This window comes from Leguminivora glycinivorella, chromosome 2 (assembly GCF_023078275.1).
Source record: "Leguminivora glycinivorella isolate SPB_JAAS2020 chromosome 2, LegGlyc_1.1, whole genome shotgun sequence".
Classification (NCBI taxonomy): Eukaryota; Metazoa; Arthropoda; class Insecta; order Lepidoptera; family Tortricidae; genus Leguminivora; species Leguminivora glycinivorella.
The window spans coordinates 9,294,011-9,309,880 of NC_062972.1; the positions used below are offsets into that span (position 1 = coordinate 9,294,011).

Here is a 15,870-nt window from a genome sequence, read left to right on the forward strand (position 1 = left end):
CACCAATTTGAGTAAAAACGAGTAAATACGGGTATTTTGAGTAAATACTGAGTATTTTACTCGATATTTACTCTTGAGTAGGTATTTACTCACTACCCATCTCTATCTGTGTGTGTGTGTCTGTCTGTCTGTGGCATCGTAGCTCCCGAACGGATGAACCGATTTCGATTTAGTTTTTTTGTTTGAAAGCTGAGTTAGTCGGGAGTGTTCTTAGCCATGTTTTATGAAAATCGGTACACAATGTCGCGGTCGGCGGTTTTTTCATAATTTTAATTTTGTGGTTAGGTTATTTAAGTGGAGATAGTTGAAGGTATGGAGAGTGACATAGGCTACTTTTTGTCTCTTTCTAACGCGAGCGAAGCCGCGGGAAAAAGCTAGTACATAAGAATATACTGGACCTCAAAGTTGGGTGGGGTACATTGGTCCATTCTCGTTTTTGTCAGGTGAATAAAAATAGTATTTTGGTTATACCTATATAATGTAATTCAAAGTAAGGTGGTATAATGTCCACCTATTAATGAATTATTATACATAACATTTAATAATACAATTTATTGCACATAAACTTAATAGTTTAGGAGTTTTCTGCCTTTTTCGGTATTATATACACCTATACTTTAATCACATTTTTAATTGACAAGGGCAGGTAATGTACTTCGAGCGCTAGTTACAATGACCTATTAACTAATTACAATACATTTAAATATTCACTAGCTAAGTATACCACATTTATAAAATATTTCGTTTTCACATACACGCTCATTTTACAACACATACATGGACAATTTCCTAATGAGTAATGACATTTCGCTCTCAAAATCCGAATTAAACATGGCAAAATATGGCAAGTTTAATCCTTAAATTATTGTCATTGCAACAAACTTATTTAAATATAAATATTAACTTAGCTAAATGGCAAATCATGTCTAGTTATTGACATTCAAGCATATTAATATTTAGTACAATGCTAAAATGATTTACACAATAGATATATAGATATTAGTAAAACTGATGAGTCTAGCTCTATCACAGTCTATGACGCCTAGCCTACACTATCGCGTCTATTAATATTCGGCGCAAGGTCATTGTTCTGTCGGACCTTGGCTAAAAATGCTGCAAAATTTAGTGAATCGGATATTGTTTTATACACAGTACTACTCCTCTAGCCTCTGGACATTGCCACTGCTTCCCGGCGAGGCCACGATGACGCTTGGCTCGCTTACGCTAACTTCACTCGTGTGAGTTTGTTCCTCGCTCTCGCCTGAATTTTTCTCGCTCGATTCCTCAGTGGACACGTTTTCGTCGGAATCGATTTTCTCGGATGCTGTGCTCTTATTTTTGTTTTTCTTGAACTGTTCTTCCATTTCTTTAAATTTCAGTGTTAGGTATCTGCAATAACAACACAACAACTTATTAAGCGGAATGTTTAAATCGGATATAAGTAAAGAGTCATAGGGAAAATTTTATTACGGAAGTAAGCTAAGTATTGTGTAGGTAGGTTTCACTGCAGTTCAATTTTCTAATTAACGAAGACGCGGTTAGGTTAGGTTAATACTAATGATATTGATACTAATAAATTATCTACTGTTTGACGACTAACCGTTTGACGATAAGCTGACAAATATGTTTCAATGCGGGAGAAGATCAGTTATTTCTGCAGCTAAGTGGACACCGTACTTTCATCTAAGGGCAATATACCAGCTTGGACCCTTTGACTCGATCCAGAGACGCGCTGTACGAATTGTCGACGATCCCAAACTCACAGGCGGTATTGAACCCTTAAGTCTAAGGAGGGACTTCGCCTCCTTATGTGTGTTCTATCGCCTGTAAAATGGGTTGTGTTCTGAAGAACTGTTTGACATGATGCCAACGCCCACTTTTCATCATCGCACCGCTCGCCACCGACAGGGCGCTCATCCACACACCGTGCAACCTAAATGGTCGCGCACCCTGCGGTTTCAGAGGGATTTCCTCCCACGAACGCTCCGGCTGTGGAATGAGCTATGTCGAGGTATTCCCGATGAACTACAGTATGGGGTTCTTCAAAAAAGGAGTGTACAAGTTTTTAATGTGTGTGACACCCCTTGAGTTGCGGGCGTCCATAGGTTACGGTGACCGCTTTCCATCAGGCGGGCCGTATATAGGTACCTGTTTGCCACCGACGTGGTATAAAAAAAAATATGGCCGTGTTTACATAATACCTTTAGGTATGCGTTGTTCACGTCGTTATAACACCTTGATCGTACTTGTAGAGGTTCTGAGCCCCCATACAGATATAAGAGAACAATTTAATGTACAAGTTACGGTGTCTAATCTTACTTGTCGACTAGCGGGCCGCTGTAGTCCTCCGGGAACTTGGGCGAGTGCGGCAGGATGTACTTGTAGAGGCTCTCGTTGAGCACGTAGAGCTGCGCCGTGGACGCGCAGCGCACGTTGAACCACCAGTCACACGTGAGCGCGGCTTGAGAGAAGATCGTGCCGTTCGGGCAGAGGAACGACGCCTGGCCACCGTTTAGGTCGCAGTAGTGCCACACCTGAAAATGTTGCAGTAAACATTATTAATTAATTATGCTATGTTATTTAACGATTATTTTCAACTAAATTAATATGAATACCTATGAAGAGTATCACTCAGAAAAGATTCATGATCAACCCACTCGCAGACTTTTCAACAGATGTATTGAAACTGGCATTTTTCCTGATATTATGAAACACAGCAAAATTATCCCGCTGTTTAAATCAGGAACGAAATCAGACCCGACCAACTTTAGACCTATTTCAATATTACCAGCGCTAAGTAAGGTCTTTGAGAAGCTTATTCTTAATCAACTGTTGTCTCACTTTAACAGAAATAAATTGCTTGACAATAATCAATTTGGTTTTACCAGAGGTCGTTCAACTACTGATGCCGGTGTGGTACTTCTAAAACACATCTTTGACGCCTGGGAAAGAGCTCAAGATGCTGTTGGAATTTTCTGTGATCTATCAAAGGCCTTTGATTGCGTTGATCACGAGAATTTAAAGAGAAAATTGAGCCACTATGGGGTTAAAGCTGCTGCCCTTGACCTTGTTTCATCGTACCTTTCCGACAGAACTCAGCGAGTTGTTATCAATGGGACTCAATCAGCAGGTTCACCGGTAGCACTTGGAGTGCCTCAAGGTTCAATTCTCGGTCCCTTCCTGTTCTTAGTATACATTAATGATCTACCGAAACTAGTGCAAGATAAACATGATATAGTGTTATTTGCTGACGACACTTCTCTTATATTCAAAGTTGACAGAAAGGAAAGCAGCTTCGATAACATCAACGATGCACTGTCTAGCATAACAGACTGGTTTACGGCGAATAACTTACTTCTAAACGCCAAGAAAACCAAGTGCATCAGATTTGCGCTTCCGAACGTTAAGCAGGTAAATAACAGTAAGATCCAAATGAAAGGTGAAACGCTGGAATTTGAAGATCGAACGGTTTTCCTTGGAGTTACTTTGGATTCAAAACTGCAATGGCATGCACATATAGCCACTTTAGCTGGCAAACTTAGTTCTGCAGCTTACGCAGTAAGGCGAATCAGACAACTAACAAACGTAGAGACGGCCAGGCTGGTATACTTTAGCTACTTCCACAGTGTTATGTCATATGGGATCCTGTTATGGGGAAAAGCTGCAGACATTCAGGCTATTTTTGTGCTGCAAAAACGAGCAGTCCGTTCAATCTACGGATTGGGCGGTCGAGCATCTTTAAGAGAAAAATTCAAAGAGGTGAACATTCTTACCGTTGCCTCTCAATACATATACGAAAATATTATGTATGTTCGGAAAAATATCCACGAATTCAAGCTTAACAGTGACATCCATAACTATAACACAAGGAACAAACATAAACTTGCTGTGACCGCCCACCGTCTCCGTAAGGTTGGTACGTCTTTCGTCGGGAACTGTACACGTTTTTATAACAAAGTACCAACCGATATAGTGGATTTGCCATTTGACAAATTTAAGGCACGCATTAAGCGTTTGTTGTTATGTAAGGCGTACTACACTGTGAAGGATTTTATAGATGATAGGGATGCCTTTAAGGTGGTTGCTTGTCAATAGATGAATGAAGTCGTATATATTTTTTCATTTTCTCTGCATTGTGTAATTAAGCATACTAGTGTTCAATTGACGTATGAGAACATATTCTCGTCTGATTATATTGTTTTTATTTAAGTTTAGTTGTGGACACTTGGAGACCTTATACATCTCCAAGATTATGTGTTTAATGTTTATCTTACTTTAATTTTATTGTATAAATCTATATTTCCTTCCTTTGTAACATACGAGCACAGAATATAGTGTCTTACAGCTATGTTATATTATTTGAATATTTAATTTAGCCTGGCAGCTTGAACATGTCATGCACACTTAAAAGTCTTTGCTTCGGTGGCGTCGTTGATCGGGTCGCCACCTTCCCGAATAAAGGTTGAGGGAGGCGATGGCTGAGATACGCGTCATACTCGTGAACGGGTGCCGTCTGTGAAGACCGGTCTGTTTAAGCTTACTGGGGCTGTTATAACTTAGTAACTTTAATTCTAATTTTTATTAAATTAGGACACTTTGTTCGGTTGTCGTTTGTTTCCTTTCTTTTAGTGAATATTTTAAATATATGATTTTGACTCATGGAGACCATATACATCTCTAAGGAGAATTAGATTAAGTAGATATACATTTTATTTTTAGTTGTGACATTTAGAGTCATTTGCACCTCTAAAGTAATTTTAGACTTTTTTTTTTGTATTTGTACTTTTTATATTAAAATTTAGTGTAGTTCTTGGTTGTAATTCGACATTTAGAGACCTTCTACATCTCTAATTAATTGTATAGAGTTAACTTTAGTTAGAACTTAGAATTAGTATATAATAGTATCAATTGTAATTTCAACTCAATTTTAAATATTTTTTTAAATACCTATGTACATGTGACGTGTAAAAGTGCCCCTGTGGCCTATTTGCTGAATAAATTATTTTGATTTTTTTTTTTTTTTTTTTTTTTTTTTTTTTTTTTTTGATTTTTTTGAGATCCAGTTGCGTTCCTGTAGCCCTAGCACATGATGGCCGCGAGAGTATGTCGCCGCGAGATAGACTACCCGTCCTTATGTCATTAATACAGTTAGAAGAAGACGTGTCATCTATCTCGCGGCGACATACTCTCGCCGCCATCATGTGCTAGGCCTACTGGACGCCATTAAAATAGATGTAGTCTAACTGATTAAGGATCGACTAGACTTCTAGGGTAATCGGGTCAGCAAAATTGGTCTAACTGATTAAGGATCGACTAAAGGTTGAACACGCCAAAACTGAGGCATATAAATTCATTTGCTGCTTAAGGTACCTATACAATAAATTTTTTGATGCCATTTAAATCGTAAAAAAGCATAGTTCAGTTACTTTTGTAAATACTTATATATGTAGCGATATCGAACAGGCAACTAAAACAACGTGAACTTATTTTGCACGAAAACACAAAAAATCCAAAACTCAGCTACAGGGATGTGGGTAAAAGATTAAAATTTCACAATCCACTGTTTTTTGCGTATTGAAAAGGTTTCGGGAACGCCTAACTTTAGAACGAAAGTCAGGAATTGGTGGGTTGCAGGGTATAAAGGATAAATAATTTTTAAGAAAAAAAAACCGCCGCCTTTGGGGTTCTGGTGAAAGCTACTGCGAACGTTGGATTATGTAGAAATGTATAGGTATTTCTTAAAACTGCTTTAAATACTTTAATTATTTGATGCCAACACAAATGAATATATACCGTATACCGTTAAGGTTTGAGGAGTTTCCTCAACAATTCCTCATGAATCCGATTATAAGAAATCGAAGCTTGACAAAATTTGACTTGAAAACTCAATATTCTTAACAAACATAACTAAATAAATGTCACTGTTCTGAACTTAAATGCATGCTATTCTTATAAAAATACCAAAGTCACTATAAGTGTGCCGTTCAGATTTAAGGAGTTCCGATCTGATCTTCGTCAGCAGTTCCGCTGCACCAAATGTCACTGTTCTGGACGTAAGTGCATGCTGTTCTTATAAAAATAACAAAGTCACTATAAGCGTGCCGTTCAGATTTGAGGAGTTCGGTCCTGACCATCATTAGCAGTTCCACTGCACCAAATGTCACTGTTCTGGACGTAAGTGCATGCTGTTCTTATAAAAATACCAAAGTCACCATAAGCGTGCCGTTCAGACTTGAGGAGTTCCGTCCTGACCATCATCAGCAGTTCCACTGCACCAAATGTCACTGTTCTGGACGGAAGTGCATGTTGTTCTTATAAAAATACCAAAGTCACTATGAGCGTGCCGTTCAGATTTGAGGAGTTCCGTTCTGACCATCATCAGCAGTTCCACTGCACCAAAAGTCACTGTTCCGTACGTAAATGCATGCTGTTCCTTAAAAAACACAAAAATCACCATATGTATGCCTTTCAGATTTGAGGAGTTCCCTCGATTTCTCCAAGATCCCATCATCAGAACTGGGTTCTGAGAAAAATGGGACCAATCTGTATGCATATCCTATATATACATTCAATAAAAAAAAAAATTTTCAAAATCGGTCCAGTAACGACGGAGACATTGTGGAACAAACATAAAAAAAAATAAAAAACATACAGACGACTTGAAAACCACCTTTCTTGAGAGAATTGAGGCGGCGGTTAAATAAAAAAGAAGGAACGCATCTTGAGGATATTTGCTCCAAATTGTATGATGTTACCTCGTGACGTGGCTAAAAAGTAAAGATGTCCCAATCGTATGTTCAAAAGGTGAAACGTAGAGTTGTAAATAGAAACGTCTAGGGTTGTAAATAGAAAAAAAAAACAATTTTTTTTTTTTTTTTCAGAATTATGAAAAAAAACCGAGCACCATGGTTTTTTTTTCTAAATATGTTTTTTTTTTTCAGGTGAACAAATAATACGACAATAACGGTTTTTCGTGAGTAGTAACGTGTTTCAATAACAATAACGTACATTTTAATTCAATTAACATTCAGTATACAAACGTTTATTGGGGAATCCCCGATGCTGCGTGTAGCGTGAAGAGGCGGTGGTGTTGCCAACAGTAAATAGTGATAACTACCAACTACAGATTTCGTAAATGTTACTTTTATAAGACCAGAAATTAAAGTTATTTGATTTGTTTAATAGTTAACATTAAGTCTAAATTAAAACCGGCCAAGAGCGTGTCGGGCCACGCTCAGTGTAGGGTTCCGTAGTTTTCCAGATTTTTCTCAAAAACTACTAAACCTATCAAGTTCAAAACAATTTTCCTAGAAAGTATTTATAAAGTTCTACTTTTGTGATTTTTTTCATATTTTTTAAACATATGGTTCAAAAGTTAGAGGGGGGGGGGCGCACTTTTTTTTTCCTTTAGGAGCGATTATTTCCGAAAATATTAATATTATCAAAAAACGATCTGAGTAAACCCTTATTCATTTTTAAATACCTATCCAACAATATATCACACGTTGGGGTTGGAATGAAAAAAATATCAGCCCCCACTTTACATGTAGGGGGGGTACCCTAATAAAACATTTTTTTTTCATTTTTTATTTTTGCACTTTGTTGGCGTGATTGATATACATATTGGTACCTAATTTCAGCTTTCTAGTGCTAACGGTTACTGAGATTATCCGCGGACGGACGGACGGACGGACGGACAAACAGACATGGCGAAACTATAAGGGTTCCTAGTTGACTACGGAACCCTAAAAACCGTATAAAAGTATTAACTACTTTGCAAATTTTGAGATTTCGTACTTTAGAAAAAAACATACTCCAGAAAAAAAAACTGTTTTTTTTTTCACGGTTTTTTTTCATGTTTTTTTTTCAAGCCAGAAAAAAAACCGTTTTTTTGCAACCCTACCCAGGTCTAAGAAGTTTTAAAGTACAAAACGGACCAGATCGGAATGTAAGACAGAAATCAGCAGCAGAAACTCGATTGAGAAACTATACGAAAATTTATTAACAAAATTTGACTGCGTTCTAATGGACGGTGAAACTTACATAAAATCCGATTTCTAAGAAATCCCTGGCCAAGAGTTTTATACTAGCAAAAATAGCACCCAAAGACTGTCAAATAAAAAAAGATCTAAGTTTCCAAAAAAAAACGTACCTAGTTTGGCAGGCAATTAGCAGTTGCGGGAAAAGAAGCTGCTCTTTTGTCACTACCGGAACAATAAAAGGCAGCATCTATCAAAAAGAGTGCTTACAAAAGCGATTACTTCCGTTTATTAAGAAACACCACTCCTGGCCTTTATTTTGGCCAGACCTTGCCAGGTGTAGTACGCGAAACCTGTCATGGAGTGGTACAAAGGCTACAAAGCAAATGGCGTAGCCGTGGTACCGAAATATAGCTATCCACTAAATTGTCTAGAATTTCGGCCTATCGAGGAATATTGGAGTATAATGAAAGGGTTTCTTAAAAGAGAGGCGGGGAGCTTAATTTCGCGGAGGAGCGGCGAAAACTGGACCTAGCGACAAAGAGGTATCCTGACGTGATGGTGCAGGCTCAAAAGAGTCGTGTTCGGAAAAGTACGATCCATGGCTTATTCGTCGAGAAACCTTGACTAATTATGGTTTGCATTTATAATACATTAAATTTGCTCATATTTAAATCAAACATCTTTTATTTATTTATTATATTTTTTTAATAATAATAGTTATTTGTTATACAAGGGGGCAAAGTTGTATTTTAACGCCGAGTGTGGAATTGAAAAACGAGCAAGTGAAAGGATTCTATAGTTTAACCACGAGCGAAGCGAGTGGTTCGAGAATAGAATCCTGAACTTGCGAGTTTTTTAACACACGAGGAGTAAAATACATTTGCACCCGAGTGTAACACAAAACTTTTCCCCTCACTATAGCGAGGAAACTACAACGCAAAAGATGCGTTTATCACTGCTTCCAGTAGTTCCACAGGTAGTAAATCCTCTTTATTACTAGATTCACCTACTTTTATCAATTTTAAAGCAGTTAATTTGACTTTATTCAAGGTCAAATTACTTTACCCACTAGTGGATAAAATGCGTTTTTACCCGCTGGTATTAAAGGACAAAACACGTGTTTCCGAGCTAGTGAGGGGAAAACATTTAAGTGTGCCCCATTTTTGGCGTGTTCAACCTTTAGATTTCTAGGGTAAACGGGTCAGCAAAATTAGTGTAGACTACCATCACGCAAAATAGGCATGATTATGAATATTATAACGTTTAGTTATAGGAACCAAGACCGTGATAATAATCTATACCTTTACCTACACAATTATAATTAGGTTCCTTAGTGTATTCGAGTAGAACTGTCACCTTTAAATTTTCAACACTGACAAGATACATTTTTCATTCAGATTTATGGCCAATTTTCCGGTGATATAATCTTACATAAATCCAAGGATATGAAATAATAAGCGACCCCTCGCAATAATGTTAATTTTATGCGATATGTTATTGAGAGCGTGTGGAACAATAAACTATAAACCCTGTGCGATATGATATCGCTTACGAATCTTGCGGTAGGTATTGGCTCTGTGATATTAAGGTATCGGATGACGAAGTTTCAGGTCTCAAAGAAACGAAGGTTAGTTCAAGGTTAGAATTCGCAAATTCCATCTTTCTCTTTACTCCAACGTGACGTAGGTATCGCGCGGATGGATGTATTTCGCGTTAGTTTACAATGTTGGATTTGGTATAATGTTCCAACTTGCCTGGCAGCGGGTCTCCGGGTCCGCAAAGAAGCCTTTATAGCGCTGCGTCTTGCAGTTGAAGGTCGTGGGGGGGATGACGGTGAGCACAGGGTAGTCCACGCCCGGCCGGCCTGGCGTCCCGCCCTCGTCATCCGAGTGCGGGCGCAGCGGGAACGACTGGGAACTCGTCACCTCTCTGTGGTAATCTGAGGATAGCAACGTGAGGATACACAAACATTGGACTGTATTCTCCAAAGGGGTAGGGGTGCTCAAGTTTTACTGCCACTCTGCGGGCATTAGCTATGGTTACGTTACGGTGTATGACTTGTATTGTATGAGTATTCTGTGACCACAGGCTCTGACCGTGATCGAAGGTAAAACAATGTTTGGCGCGGCCTTTATGTACCTAATGTAAAATTTTTCAATAACAGCGCTTACCGTCACCGTCGATATGTTGCGAAGGCTGGTTAACAGGCGCTAGATATTGTTCTTCGTGGAGATCCTCAACACTTGCCACGGGGGCTGGAGTAACTTTTATCACTGGCTTCACTGTCACTTCAACTGTTTCAGGTGCAACGAATGGCTTTGGCGTGCTCAATATGGGCACGTCTACTTCGTTCTGTTGTGGCATCGCTTTTAATGCGTTCAGCACTTGCAGTAACGTCCTTATTGAGGATGCGACATTTTCTCTCGTTATAGGTTTGGGAATTGATTTATTCAATTGCAATGAGTTCAATAGATCTCCTATGGTCATCGAACTCGCTGGAATAGCAGGGCTGACCGGCACAGGTTTGTAGGTTGGTTGCTCAACAATATACTCGTAGTAGTTCGGCCTGTAATGGTTAACTTCTGTAATGGATGTCGTTTCAATCACTTGGATAGGTTGTTGTTTCTGACTTTCGAAATGGGGCAGTGGTTGCTCGGGCAAAGTTGTATAAACTGGAGCTTCCGTAGGTTGAGTATAACTGACAATAGGTTTAAATCCGCCGAGGATATCGGGCTTTGATACATCGATGCTAGGTCGCTTTTCGTAATAATTCTCCGACACTATCGATGGTTGCTTCCTCGTGATTTGCTGCTGGACCTCTACATCTTCATACACATATTGTGGTCTCGGCCTAGGCTTTATGTAAACTTGTTCTTTTGAGGCTATCACAGGTACTGAGACTGGTCTTTTAGGAGCGTCATAAACATGTTCATTATGGGGTAATACTTTTACAGGAGGAGTTTGGTCGTAAGGCACTAATTTATACTTCGGTGTATGATCTTTTTCCGAAAAATAATACTGTATATTAACGGGATCCTCATTTTGTTGTAGATTCAAATATGGTTTGTGAGTGGTAGCTACCACAGGAACATTTATTGGTTTAAAGCTGGGTTTTTGAGCTAATCTTCCAAAGTCTTGATGTTCTAAATGACCGTGTTCAGTTATAAAGGGATTGTAATTTGATACTTTTGGTGCTTGGTTGTAAGTTACTTCCTTGTATATTTTAGTCGGATTTGCTGACGCTATATTGTAGTGGGTGAGTCTGTTGCCTTGGTATCTAGGTATATTTCTATAGGTTGAATATACTATTTTCTTAGGCTGACGATCCGACAATTGACCAACGGTACTGCCCTCAATTATTTGAGCTTTTTCGACTTCAACGTTTTTGTATGTTTCTGGGGTAGGTGTGACTAAATCATTAGCATAGTAAAAAGTCATGTAAGGTATCAATCTCCTATATCTCTCGTTTATGGAAAGTTTTGTAGAATTTATTTGATTGATTTTTCTACTTTTAGCGTAATTAGTTGTAGCCGATGGGGTCATTTCTGAGCGAGGCGTCATTGGTACAAAACCTTTTTGCATATCAACCATCATTCCGCCAAACATTTTGACTTCTGGACTGTTTCCATTTGATGACACCGTAATTGATGTCACTAAAGATGGTATAACTGAAACAAAAAAATAGTTTGATTTAATTTGGACATCTTTAGTCTGTAAAGGTAACGTGACCTTTACCTAGGCTGAAACACAGATTAATAATTAGTTACTACGTCTAGTCACAATAAAAAAAGTCGTAGGTACCATCTCGTAATTAATCTGATAAAAACAATTAACGAGCCCATATTGTTCAAAGAATGGCCTCAACAATGTTAATGATACGATTCAACATTCGGTTGCCTTGGGGTTCATTATAATTAATAAACGATTGCTAAGGTAGTTAGATCGTATCTGTTTTCATCACGAATATTTAAAATTCGTTATAATTAACAATCGCTTAACCTACATATTGATAAATATATGTTAGAATGCCAACATTATCCGGGCACACGGCAGTCAAAGTCAAAAAGCTCAGTCATACCAATATCCTACAAAGTTATTTATTACGTAATGATCGCGCAATACGATATGTATATCACCTCAAACCACTGACATTATAATAATTACAATGCAGCATCATATTAAACGTCTCACTCGTCTTTGCTGGAGTACCACCTAACACCTGTTTCGTTCTACTTTAGTTGCTCTCGGTGAATGCCCGTCACATCGGTTTCATAATACTTAGTTAATAAAATCAAAGTACCTATTAGAACATCAATCATTATCTTCGGTATTCTACTTAACCGTCGAGGTCCCAGTTAAGTAATAAATTTAATCGGTCCAATAGCATCGGAAATCGCAACACATTTTACTTTCATGATCTAAATTCCATCTCTTAATTCGTGGGTGAAGACGCGAGATAAATCTTAAATGTACGTTAAACAACAGTTATGAAATTAAATGGTACTTGAATAAGTTACGCTTCGACCATAAATACAGTTCTAGTTCTTATATATGCGTAGATTCGTTAACTTCACAACTTTCACTCCAAAAGTGTCACAACCATGGACAGTGTCTTACCGTTAGAAATAGATTGCAGGAGCACTGCGTTTTATAGCGCTATCGTCTAATGTAAAATTGTTGTAAGTACGAAGTACGAGTAGGTAGCTTATCGGAACCTGAATGATGAAATGGCACTCAGTAGCTAGGTAGACTAGACTAGGTAAACGAAAGAAGGCTGTCAATAAATAAAGAGCATCACCTAAGTCAAATATACTAGGTACCATTAGAGAAGATGAAAGGTAATTTAAAAGTATAATTTTTATTTGATCCACATCGCTGCTCTATATAATATTGCATTTGCGAAATTACGTACCTATTTAAGTTCTCGAAAAATCACTTACTTCTTGTATGAATATAAGAGTTCAGACACTAGATTCTGTACTTTTTACTCTACGAGCCCCATAAGGCGCGACATCCGAGATAAAGAGTATTTTGTCTTTTCCCAGAACGGGGACGGGTTTTTATTTTCAAATTTAAACAGTTCTAGACGTTATTAAATATTGTATACGTACTAATATCATAAATGGAAAAGTGTGTGTCTGTTTGTTTGTCCGCCTTTCACGGCAAAACGGAGCGACAAATTGACGTGATTTTTTAGGTGGAGATATTTGAACGGATGGAGAGTGACATAGGCTACTTTTTGTCTCTTCCTAACGCGAGCGAAGCCGCGGGCAAAAACTAGTTTAAACATATTTTAACACTTTCGAAACCGGGCTCTACGCGGCGCTACGACATTTTCGCTACATACGGGGAAACCCATGTAATCGGCTACGCTTCTACGAGCGGTGTGCCCGACAGTCGGGTTCTTGGTAGCGAAAGTGTTAAGCTAAATGCCTAACTTTTGTAATTTGTTAAATCATTAAACTAAATCAGGGTCATGTCATGAATAATGAAATGCAGTTGCTGTCGTCACAGCAAGTAGCAACAAAATAATGAGTAGGTATTAGGTATTTAGAAAGGCAGGATCGTGTGTCGTACGCGGGTAGGTAAAGCCTTGGAGAAGTGACTGGCTCAGCGAGATCCGCATCCTGGCTATATTGGTTCATATCGACTATGATTAATCTCCAACCGTTGAATGTAATATTGAATACGAATAATCTATTTAATCAAGCACTATGCTGAAAGCACGACTTGGTCACCCGGAAGCAAGTAAGTAACAAAAACTTGTGGTCTCTGTGTCGGTGTCTACACAGGATATAGCAGTGCGTTATTAAAAGAAAGCGACAGAGTCGAACCTGTAATTTAAAGGTGCCCTGAAAAAGTGCTCTACATTAACAGAAAACCGCAGCCAATTTTTTTTAATGATATATGCAGCAGACGAGCCACCTGATGAGAAGCAGTCATCGTCGCCATTGGACATGACATATCTAAGCAACATAAGGGGAGCCCATGCGCGGATCCAGGGGGGGGTCATGACCCCTCCCACCCCTGGAGCCTAAGTTGGCCATACAAATAACCACGTGACCCCCCCCCCCCTGGGGCCCCGGGCCTTTACCACGTGACCCCCCCTGGACACGAAGCTGGATCCGCGCTTGGGGGAGCCACTTATGCGTTGCCGACCTTTGACAACCCTAAATACCTGCTTGTAGTCACTAAAAACCGTTATTGTCGTATTATTTGTTCATCTAAACCTAACTCATAGTGAAATATAAAACTATGGAAACGGATTAAATCGCGTATAATTAATTTACAATTCATCCCGACGTTTCGAACACTTTACAGCGTTCGTGGTTCGTGGTCAACGGGTGACTGAGGAAAAATTACAATGTGCAAAAGCTACCCACATACAAGAAATATTAGCGAACCATGACCATAAATACCTAATATAGATTTCTAAAGCAGGATCACAGCACACTAGCCACGAAATAAAGCTAGTTACGACAATATTTAAAAAAATTGCGGCCAATACGGTAAGTCAAAAACAATTAATCAATTAATTAATTTACACAAAATTGACAAAAACATGCTGCAACGACCTTGCCGCTACAACACAAATGCCTCACAGTCTTAGTCGTGGTTTTTGTTCCATTACCAGATGTACTACTGGATCCTAAGCGGTGGTAAAGTAAAGCCATCTTCGATTAAAGTTTGGATATTTCTTGATCTCGATAGCGCGCCATAGTGTTCAGTTTCTGTCCGACTTTTTATAGCTGAACGGCATAGCTGGACACCGTTAATCAAATAGTTAACTTCGATAATCGCTAATCCGAAACTAAAAAACATTAACTTTGTTAATCGTTTTATACATTCTTGAACCCGAAACCTTTAGTTTAATGAAAATGATATTGTACGTTAACACGTGAGAAAAGTATGTAATTTTAGTGTTTATCAAACATATAATGTTTTATTATATTACTGTAAAAGCCCGAAGTTCGTAGCCTATTGAATTTTTTAGGTGCATTTGTGGAAGTATCATTTGATCGCCTGAGCTACTGCCAGTGCCGAAGCTAAATTCATGGAGAGCAGCAAGTCATCACACGTATTCTCTTGGCTAGACCATTGTCGTGGCTAGGCCGACAATGGGCGGCGAGCGGGGCGGCTGGGCTGCGCGGGAAACGCGCGCGGGCGCTAGCCATGCCACGTACTTTTAGAAGCGGCGGCAGGGCCTAGGAGCGGCCAGAACGTTTTCATATTTAAAAACATGTTTTTTACTGTCGAATATGACTCTAAAGTGCATAGAATGCTTTAATTAGTCAATTACGTCATGTACAAGAGAATATGTGTGATGACTAAGTACATGGAATTTATTTTATGGCTAGTGAAATGATACTTAATATAAATAAACACTTAGAAAAAAATTAAGAGTAATACGAATAAATACTATACAAAAATATGTTTGAAATCATTATTACATACTACATACGCGAAAGTACAATTCAATTTTCATTAAATAAAGGTTTCGGGTTCAAGACGCTCATAATAAAAACAAAATGTTTTGTTTCGCGCGGAATCGCTAGCCCCATGTAGCCGCCTAGGCCGGTCGCGCCGCTGTAATGTCGTGGCACCGCTCGCGCGGCGCGCTACAGTTGTTTGAGTCGCGCGCCGCCCCGCGCGCCGCTCCCGCGGGTAGGCCCGTAAAAACCCGCGCGCGATTTCGAACAGCGGCAAGGTCGTGGCATGCCTCGCGCGCGCTGCGTTTTTGTTTTTGTGACTTACCGCTTGCCGCTGCCGCAAGACGCCTTAGACCATTGTCGTGGCTAGGCCGTGATGCTGGTGGTGTTGGGACTGTTGGGGCACTTGGGGCGGTAGAGGCTAGGGAAGTAAATGTGGTAAATTCTGCTTGAATTTG

General features: G+C 39.1%; 1 protein-coding gene across 1 annotated transcript in view; it reads right to left on the reverse strand.

Annotated features, from left to right (window-relative positions):
• Nucleotides 1-440: 440 nt before the first annotated feature.
• LOC125242288 overlaps nt 441-15,870 on the reverse strand; it is a 47,822-nt gene continuing 32,392 nt past the window's right edge. Inside the window, exons 2-5 of the mRNA XM_048151051.1 lie at nt 10,154-11,650; nt 9,737-9,921; nt 2,320-2,534; nt 441-1,389 (exon numbers count right to left, since the gene is read on the reverse strand). Of these exons, the coding sequence (XP_048007008.1) occupies nt 1,155-1,389; nt 2,320-2,534; nt 9,737-9,921; nt 10,154-11,650 (2,132 nt within the window). The 3' untranslated portion in view covers nt 441-1,154. The remainder of the gene's footprint in view (nt 1,390-2,319; nt 2,535-9,736; nt 9,922-10,153; nt 11,651-15,870) is intronic.